Raw genomic sequence first — 9,045 nt, 5'->3', positions numbered from 1 at the left:
GCAAGTAGGAGTGGTGACAGTGGCCCTTCTTGCTTTGTTCTTGATCTTAGAGGATAAGTTCTAGTCTTTCACCAGTGCAGTGAATTTTCATATAGATAGCTTTTATCATGTTGAGGAGTTTCCTTTCTATGCCATTTGTTTTTATCATAAAAGGGTGTTGTAATAATCTCTTTTTAATATCAGCTGTTCACATTATTTTGGAGGAATGCACTTCTTTGGCTATTTCTTAAAGAATTATAGGCAGGCAGCACTCTGCTTCCCTAACCCTCCTCTGGTCTTTGGAGAACACACCCCTTCAGTGTGCCTTTTCTCCTCAGTTAGGTATTCTGCCTGCTGCTCTCACAGCCAGCCTGCCTGGTGACATCAGGGACGCTTTTCTACCTCTTCACTCCCCTCAACTCACTGCCTGCTTTGCTCTGATGTAATCATCCCAGGAAGACCATGAAAGACCACTTTTAAAAAGTGTACAGCATTCACAGGGTCTGTAGATTATCCTTTGACCAGTGTATCTGAAGTCATTCTGTTTATATTATATCTATTATATTAGATACATTTTTAATTTCAGTAGACTGGACTGGGGATTTCAATGACATTGAACTTTGGTTTGTATAAACAGGCCATAAGCCAGTAGTAGGAAGCAATTTCATTAGTACCACATATTTCAGCTTGATTTTCTCTAGAAAATAAACCCTTCTAAGTCAGTTTGGGGGACGTGGTCAAAAGGGCACCATCAGACAACAAGTGTCATAACAGAAACCACCAGAGAGCCACTCCCGCCTTCCCTGCACTTCCGGGACTGGCCTGTGCCAGGTCGTAGCAGGAGCGTCCCGTGGAGCGTGTTGCCACGCGCAGGGAAGGCGCGGGGAGGGGGAGGGGCCAGAATACTGAAGGCTCATTGCCCACCAGTGGACGTCTTCCTTTGCTTTTTCTGCCCCCTCAGAAATGCAAGCTCTTTCGTTTTCTTTCTCTTACTTTAGTAGCTATTTCTCCTCATTTCCTACAGAGTAAAAATATAAATTCTAGACATGAACTCAGTTTAACAAAATTCTACCACAAAAAATAGTTTAGCTGTCCTTGGAGTTTTTTATAATGGAATTTTACTTGTATTGAGGTGGCTGGGGAGAAAAACAGTTTTTAAAAGGAGGAGTGTGATATGGTGGGGGGGAGGAAGCTGATGGCGCGCTCTCCCTCTCCCATTTGGAAAATGCATCTTTTTATTTCTCTTCCTTTCTTTTGGATCTCAGGATTAGTTGAGTTTTTCAGATTATTTTCTTTTGAAATTCCAGACAGAAATGGAAAAGAGAAAAAAAAGCGAATTACCTCTCATTGTTTCAGAAACTGACCTAGAAGCTTGCTTTGGGAATGACAGCTCTTGAGTCACTATGTCTCAGAATCCAGAGAAAATGGGGGGCGTGTGGGGCGACACCAGAGCTCACCGAGACAGTTGTGTTCGTGTCTTTATTTTGGCGTTTGGGCCTGGAGATGGTAGTATGGTTCCAAGGCTCACTCCATTGCAGGAAGTGGACAAAACTCAACGTTAGCATCTTGCAAGGCAGGCTGGGGCCTCGAAACGTTCCTGGAAGAGCTGATTCAGGTCAGGAGAGAGGGGCAGGAACTCACCGTCCTCTGAAAACCATGTGTGGAAATGATGCTCAGGGCAGGATGCTGAGTCTAGCAGTACGAGGAACCTGAGGGAACAGGGAGGAAACGGGTTTTGATTGGAGGCGAAGTTAATGAGCTGCTTCCTCAAGGACAGCAGGTGACAGTGCAAGTACTTGGGTCCCTGCTACCTGCGTGCCAGGCAGCTCTGTTCCCCTCGAGGGAAACAAGTTTACAGCTGGCAACAAAGGTAATCGTGAACCCAGGTGGAGATGGGTCCCGGGAGGCTCTTGTGGGGTTTCTGGACACCCAGCGGGAGCAAGATGCATGTTGTACTTGTTCCTCGCTTTTCCCTCCACTCTCTGCATGGGACTGAGTCCAGAGGGGGACAGGCCTGGAAGACGGGTACGTGGGTGTCATGAATGGTTCTTAGGCCTTACTTTGCCTGATGTGGAAGCCATTATCTTTGGTTCAGAGTAGCTGAGCAAGTGAATGACTCAAGGGCATGAAAGACTGTCTTCTCCCTACTTGAAATCCTAATTTAGTGATTTTTACAAAAACATTACCATAATATTTTTTGGCTTATGGGACTAAGAAGACATTCCAATAGCAAAAGATGGATAGCAGGTGTACCTGAGCAGTGGGGCACCCCGATGTACTTGGTGATGTCCATTCTGTGGGTCATATCCTGGGGCGTCCCTCTCCAGCCCAGCACGCCACACACTCTGCCCTTCTGTGTGGGCTCCACTTTGCTCGGGCAGATGGCTTTCGTGCAAAGCTTCGGGGGCCCGGCCTTCATCTTCTTCTCTTCCATCTCAGTCTTCAGCTTCTTGTTTTCCTGTTGCAGATGGAGCATCACATTGTGGAGGTGGCTGTGGGAAGCACAGGAAAGACGGGAGGTGTGTTGCCTGCTTGCGCTGCTCGGTTCACAGGAAAGAGGGCATGGGTGCTCGGTTCCTTGCAGAGCTGGGCTTTCATGCACGCTTGGTGGACAGCGAGGCCTGGGGCAGGCGTTTGACACAGCAGTTAAGTCACTGCTTGGAATGCGTGCGTCCCGGACTGGAGTCCCGGGTTAACGTTCCAGGTCCTGGTCCTGATTCCTGCTAATGCACACCCTGGGAGGCAGCAGGTGACAGTGCAAGTACGTGGGTCCCTGCTACCTGCGTGGAAGACTGATTTGAGTCTAGCTCCTGGCTTAGGCTCAGTCCAGCCCTGCTACTGTGGACATCTTAAGGGTGAACCAGAAGATGGGAAATTTCTGCCTTTCAAGTAAAATAAATAAATAAATATTAAAACAAAAGAAAGGGAGCCCTATGTATGTCCTATGGAAGCAGCCCAGGCCTGAGCCAGGGAGTCCCAGAACCAGTACCCCTAACTCACTTGGTCTTCCTATTGTTAAGTGGGGATAATGAAGCCTGAACTGCCTGTTGGGGTTCATGCATGGATTTGGTTTGACAAATGACAGAAATTTGTTTTGAAGAACTGGAAGGTCCCCTCCTGTCAGCATGCCCAGAGCCTTCAGGAGCTCACGTAGCCCAGCCACGTGTTGGCCTCTCAATCCCTGACTTCCCTTATTCCAAAGGTCTTGTCCTCTTCACATCAGGCACTCCGTGTAAGGTCAAAACCTAGAACAGAGCTTTCCAACTGGAGGGCCATGAATAGGCTCCAGGTGTGCCGAGACACCAGCACCCTCAGCCTTTGGGGCAGGGTTTGGGGCAGCTGTACTCGGTCAACTTTATCTCAAGCAAACCCATCCCAGACCCTCCCAGTGTGCCAAAAAATGTGGTCCTTTTCCAAGTGCTACCTGGCAAGAGGTGGGGAAACGCTATCTTAGGTCTCACCATCACCTGTTACTTTACCACTTCCAAATGCCAGTTGTAGACAGTCATTCACCTCTGTTCTTTAATGTCCCATGCTCCTGCAATGCCTCACTCTCAGCTAACCCAGCTTTGACTGTGTGCGCGAAAGAAGCCCAAAGGGAGGAAGCGACAGTCAGAGGAACCCAGGGCTCCGGATGAGCAGATGGAACAGAGGAACCTCACGCCCCCACCACCCTGGACTGCTCACTTCAGCCCAGGCCACAGAGGTCTTCCTTCTGTGCGCCTTCATTTGGGAGTCTCTGTGGCAGCAGCTTAGTCCCTGCCCAGTAACGCAGTCTGCCTGTCCGTGCCTGCTCCCGTCTCGGTGTCTGTGACCTCTGACGGCCACCGAAGGAGAAAGTAGGAAGGGGCGCAGGGACTGTTGCCCCTCTTTGTATCATGGGTGGAGAGGCACTGAGGTCCAAAGAGGTCAAGTGACATGCACAGGGCCTCATGGTGCAGGCTAGTGATAGAGCCGGCCCTGGTCCCAGGCTGGCCCTTGTCACTGGGTGGTGTGGGATGACTTACTCCTTTTCACCAGTCAGCTTGGCGATGTATTTGACCTGCTCCCGGAGCTTGTTTCCGAGTTTCTCATTGGCGACCCTGTGAGGAAATTGACAGGAGACTGACCAGTTCCCCAATATCCCGTGAGTGAGGACAAAGCTGGCTGGTTGGGACACTGGGTGTGTACAGCAAGGCTTCTGCTGGATCCTGGGTCACCCACACATCATCCTATCTCTGTACCCTTCCTGGCACCTGGCACTACAGGCACTCTCTGGACTCAACTCCTGTGCAAAATCCTGATTCCCAGATGAGTTCAAAGGAATGAGTTCAAGGGATCCAGGTGAAGCTGGGTACCCTGCTGGGAAGAAGGAATCTGAGTGCCAGCAAGGCAGCTGTCCAAACTCGGAGCCACTCTATTCTAAGTCAGCAGGGCTTTCAAAGCTGCCTGACTAGGTGTATCCCCTCTGTCTCATTCCCAGCCTTTGGGCCTGGGCTGAGCCGGGACCGGTTTTCTAGAGAGTGGGGTGTGTATGTGTCAATAATCCTTGGCCATGTGTCATTCCTTGGCTCAGCCAGGCCACAGGACCCTGCCTTACTTTCTTCTCCATTACTTACTTCTGCTCCTTGGCCCACTGCTCCATGTTACACATAATCTGATCGTTCTCTCGATGGAGCCTACAGGTGTCCTTGGCCATGGACCTCTGGGGCAAGCAACAGGTCTTTGGGATAAAGAAGAAAATGAAACAGTAAGGGTGGGGAGCAGAGGCCTGTCACCTCCCTCCCCAAAGATCAGACCTCTTCTCTCTTCCCGGAAGAAGAGAAATGGACTCTGCCATCCAACCAGAGTTGCCACAGCAGACCCTCCCTGTCCAGCTGTGCAGGTTGCATCCCACACAAAGGCCACGTGTCTGAGGGACATGATTTATTCAGAGACAGAGTAGCTTGGACACTTACAATAGTGATCTAAGTCTTAGGCCAAAGACACTGAAGTGACTTTTTGTAAAAAAGGAGTATGATAAGCCCATTTCCTAATGGATGAAAGAGAAGTATCTGGAGGATGGGGTGCCTTCCTTCTAATTCAAGCAAAGGCCCTGTGGCCACCCTCAAGACGTGCTGTAGCCTCTGGCCATGAACTTCACTGTGTGGGAGCCGGGCACGAGGTGTGCCCAGAAGGTTGCTCAGTCAGTTCTCCCACAGGGTCTGGGGCTACTGGGCGTGTCAGGATGCATCCCGGAGGGGTGCTGCTCCTCAGTGAATTGTCTGAGCCCGGGGTGGCTGATGCACCTGCCAGTCTGTTTTCTGGATGGGGACTTTTATGTTGCTCAGTATCTGTCAACAAACTGCAAGGATACAGTCGGGGTGAGTAGCTGCTTCACACTGAGTGGGGGAGTCCTTCGCTTGCTCCTAGAGACCCCATCCCTACCAAGGGCTGTCTGGCATCCGGCTGGTCATGGGGTGTGCTGGGAGGGCGGCAGTGACCGGGAGCTGAGGAGCGCCCACCTCCTTCTCGTCTGCGAGGAGGTTCTCCTTCAGGGTGGTCATCTCCTCCTGGAACTCCCTGAGCTGCTCCTCTTTGGCGGCCAGCATCTTGAGGTCGTTCTGGTGCTGCTTCTGCCACTGCAGCACCTGGCTGCTCATCTCCTCCAGCTTCTTGTCGAAGGCATGCACCTGCTCGGGAGAGCAACGTGAGGCAGGGACCCCCGCTGCCCTCCCTGAGAAAGTAGACGGGTTGGGGGTATTTTATTTCCAGCGGCCAGCAGAGGGCACCCCTGCCCTTATCTTTGTCTCCGAAGCTTGGGGAGCTAACAAAGTGGAGGTAACCGTTAGCCAAATGGAATGGCTTAGTGCTAAATAATTTTGGATGCAGGAGGCGACCTTTCAGAGCCCTAACAGGAAGACAGCCAGGGCCCCTGGCTGCTCTCACCTCTAGCTCACTCTGCTGGTGGAAGCCCTGCAGTTTTTTCAGTTCCATATTGAGCTTCTTCATCCTCTCCTCGTAGGCAATGATCTCATCTTCCAGGTGCGCTTTCTTCTCCTGGGTCTGCAGCAAGCTTCGCTGCAGGCTCTTTGTCTCCGACGTCGCATGATTGAGCTTCCAGGAAAAACAAAGGGGATGAGAATGACCACCCTCGGGCCCTCTCTGCGAGTCCCTCCCTGGTTCCAGAGGTGGACGGGGACTGACAGTGGTTGGCTTTCTGCCCTCACCCTGCCCGCTGCTGCCCCTCATCCCTACCTGCACTTCTTTTCTTTCCAGTCTGAGGAGTGGTTCAGCCAGGCTTGACTGACATGGGGGTGGGGCATGCATTTCCATGACAATCCAGGCTTTGGAAAAGCCTGCCCATCAATAATCACTCATGGGCAGAAAGACTTATTCCATCTGCCCTCCAGCGTTGACCTGCACCCAACAAAGCCTCCATGGGAGGAAGCAGGCCTTCTCTGGGTGGACACCCTCGGGCCCATGCAATGGTCTGAGATGGCCCTGCGGAGAGCCAGGCGTTCAGGGAACAGGCGCTTCTCATGCTACCCTGACATCCCCGGAGATGAGAGGGCGTGGCCTCACCTTCTCCAGGGCTTGCGTCAGGTCATCCTGGCAGGCGCCCGACTTCCGGGATAGCTCCTCATAGGTTTCTTTAGTCACCATGGTCTGGAGATAGTGTTTCTCCTTCTGCTCGGCCTTTTCCAGCTCGGCCTTCAGGCTCGCTACGTTCTCCTTCTGCCGGCTTATCTTTAGGGAGGGACAACATCGCTGTCAGGGTTCGGGCTCAGAGTCCGATCACGGGCGACGGGCAGGCGCTGGAAGAACCGCTCCCGCAGTCTGTCAGCACTCACACCTAACCCTCGCTGCTACACCCACCCCTCCTGTGTTCCCTTTCAGTTAGCATGTATACCCACGCAGTGCTGGGTCAGGACACGGCAGGTCCCGCCTACCAACTCTGCAGTCTTTGGCACACATTTAGAATCCTGGGGTGGGGTTGGTGTAGCAGTTGAGACACTGGCTGGGATGCCCACATCGCATGGCAGAGTGCCTGGATCCAGGTGCCTGGATTTAGCCCTGGATTGATTCCAGTTTCCTGCGATGTAAACCCTGGGAGGCAGTGGTGATAGCTCAAGTAACTGGGCTCCTACCACCTACATGGGAGACCTGTACTGAGTGAGTTCTTGGCTTAGCCCTCCTCAGTCCTGACTGCTGCAGACTTTTGGAGAGTGAACCGGCAGATAGGAGTTCTCTGTGTCTTTCTGCATCTCAAATAAATAAACTTTTTTTTTTTTTTTTTAAGATCCAGGAGCCATTGTTGTGGCACAGTGGGTCAAGATGACTAGCATTGCATATCTGAGTGCCGGTTCTAGACCTGGCTACTCTGCTTCTGATCCAGTTTCCTGCTAATGTACCTGAGAATGCAGAAGAAGATGCCAGAGTCTGCCGCCCATATGGGAGACCCACATGGAGTTTCTGGCTCCTGGTTTTGTACCGGCTCAGACCTGGCTGTTGCAGCCATTTGGGGAATGAACCAGCAGATAGAAGATCTATCCTCTCTCTCTCTCTCTCTCTCTCTCTGTTGCTCCGCGCCTTTCAGATAAACATATAAATCATAGAGAAAGAGCGAGAGAGATCCAGATTAAATTCTATGTCAGTAGACACTATACAAATTTTCATTTGTGCTTCGTATCTCACTTAGTACTTGGCATAGTTCACCAGACTTGATGTGCCATGAAAGTAGGACCATGTGTGTCTTGTGTTAATTGCTGTGTCCCCATTGCTGTAGCTCAGGGCATGACACATAATGAGGACTCAGTAAACGTGAAATGATTTGACTGAGTGAAATACTGCATTGCTTGGAGTTAGGGATCAAGTGAACACAAATGCAGACAAAAGTGTGCTTAAAAACAAGTCTGTGTCTTAAACTCAGTAATGAGCATTCATAACAGAGTCGCCAGATCTGGAGTCCGAGGATCAGGTTGAGGTCCAGGTCCTGCCATTTACCTCTTTCTCTGCCTTCAGTTTCTTCTTCCACAAATTTGAATAATTTCAACTGTTTCCTACTGCGTTGGGGATGATCAGGTTGGAGCATGTAGGTATGTACAAAGGGCTTTGTAAGGTATCAGTCACTGTGTGCCTGTGAGTTATCATGAACATGCTGAGTCATCTTGCTCTGTACTTCAGCTACAGGGCTCAGACTGCTTTTCAGGCTGGAAACAGGAAGGAGGCCTTAGAAACTCACACGCCTGACTTCTGTTCTTTGGTATTCTAGTCCACGGGCATCCCAATGTCGCTATTCACTTAGAAATATATTCTTTTGGGTTCTCTTGCTTTTCTAAAACTAGTAACTATTCAGTGCTTGAAGTTTATTACTTTTTCAGATGGACTTCTGAGTAGCTTTGAACCCTAAGAATAAATGAGATGAAAGTGTAGGATAGGACTTCTGACCTCACATTTTAATACTCTTCCTAAAGATGAAATAATTTGGTCTTCTGGAAATAGAAGTGCATTTTTTTCTGGGAACTTCTAAAAAACATGGAATCAGCTGAGTCTACCCACTCCACCAGGGGTTTCACTGGAGAAAGCAAAATTTGCTTTAAGTGCTTGAGGGATGGTGGCCGGATTGAGAGGTGTTACCACAGAGGTGAGACTTTTTAAAAAGGAGGGTGGTGGGGAAAGCCACAGTGATGATAGAAGCTAAAACGGAAGACTTATTTTAAATTTTGCTAATATGAGTGGTTTAGCTTGCAGAAAGATATTAAAGAGCCAGATAAATTACAGAATTAAGGCATGCTAATGAAAGCTCTAGTAAAAGACCGACTCTCTCCCCTGCCAAAGGTATTAGGTCTAGATGATTTTATAGTTGAATTCCCTCAAGTCATTCTTGATTTATCACTGTCTCTCTCACATTTGTTTCATCAGTTAGTATGGCGAATTCTACAACCAAAACACATTCCTAATTTGCTCACTTCTGTCTTTACTGATATCTGTCTAGGTTGGACAGTGCTAGCTTCCTAACCAGTCTCCCTACTTCCACTCCTCCATCGCAATTCATTCCCACACATTAGTCAGAATTATGTTTTGCAAACTTAAATCCAGTCTCCT

At 49.9% G+C, this 9,045-nt stretch overlaps 1 protein-coding gene across 1 annotated transcript in view; it reads right to left on the bottom strand.

Annotated features, from left to right (window-relative positions):
• Nucleotides 1-1,457: 1,457 nt before the first annotated feature.
• PMFBP1 (polyamine modulated factor 1 binding protein 1) overlaps nucleotides 1,458-9,045 on the bottom strand; it is a 48,439-nt gene continuing 40,851 nt past the window's right edge. The window contains exons 14-20 of the mRNA XM_089320395.1: nucleotides 6,523-6,687; nucleotides 5,887-6,054; nucleotides 5,463-5,630; nucleotides 4,578-4,681; nucleotides 3,987-4,061; nucleotides 2,233-2,471; nucleotides 1,458-1,688 (exon numbers count right to left, since the gene is read on the bottom strand). Of these exons, the coding sequence (XP_089176521.1) occupies nucleotides 1,672-1,688; nucleotides 2,233-2,471; nucleotides 3,987-4,061; nucleotides 4,578-4,681; nucleotides 5,463-5,630; nucleotides 5,887-6,054; nucleotides 6,523-6,687 (936 nt within the window). The 3' untranslated portion in view covers nucleotides 1,458-1,671. The remainder of the gene's footprint in view (nucleotides 1,689-2,232; nucleotides 2,472-3,986; nucleotides 4,062-4,577; nucleotides 4,682-5,462; nucleotides 5,631-5,886; nucleotides 6,055-6,522; nucleotides 6,688-9,045) is intronic.

This window comes from Oryctolagus cuniculus, chromosome 18 (assembly GCF_051225735.1).
Source record: "Oryctolagus cuniculus isolate XC-2025 breed Fujian yellow rabbit chromosome 18, ASM5122573v1, whole genome shotgun sequence".
Lineage (NCBI taxonomy): Eukaryota > Metazoa > Chordata > Mammalia > Lagomorpha > Leporidae > Oryctolagus > Oryctolagus cuniculus.
The sequence above is the reverse complement of the archived record's forward strand: the minus strand, read 5'-3'. Positions and strand labels throughout refer to the sequence as shown.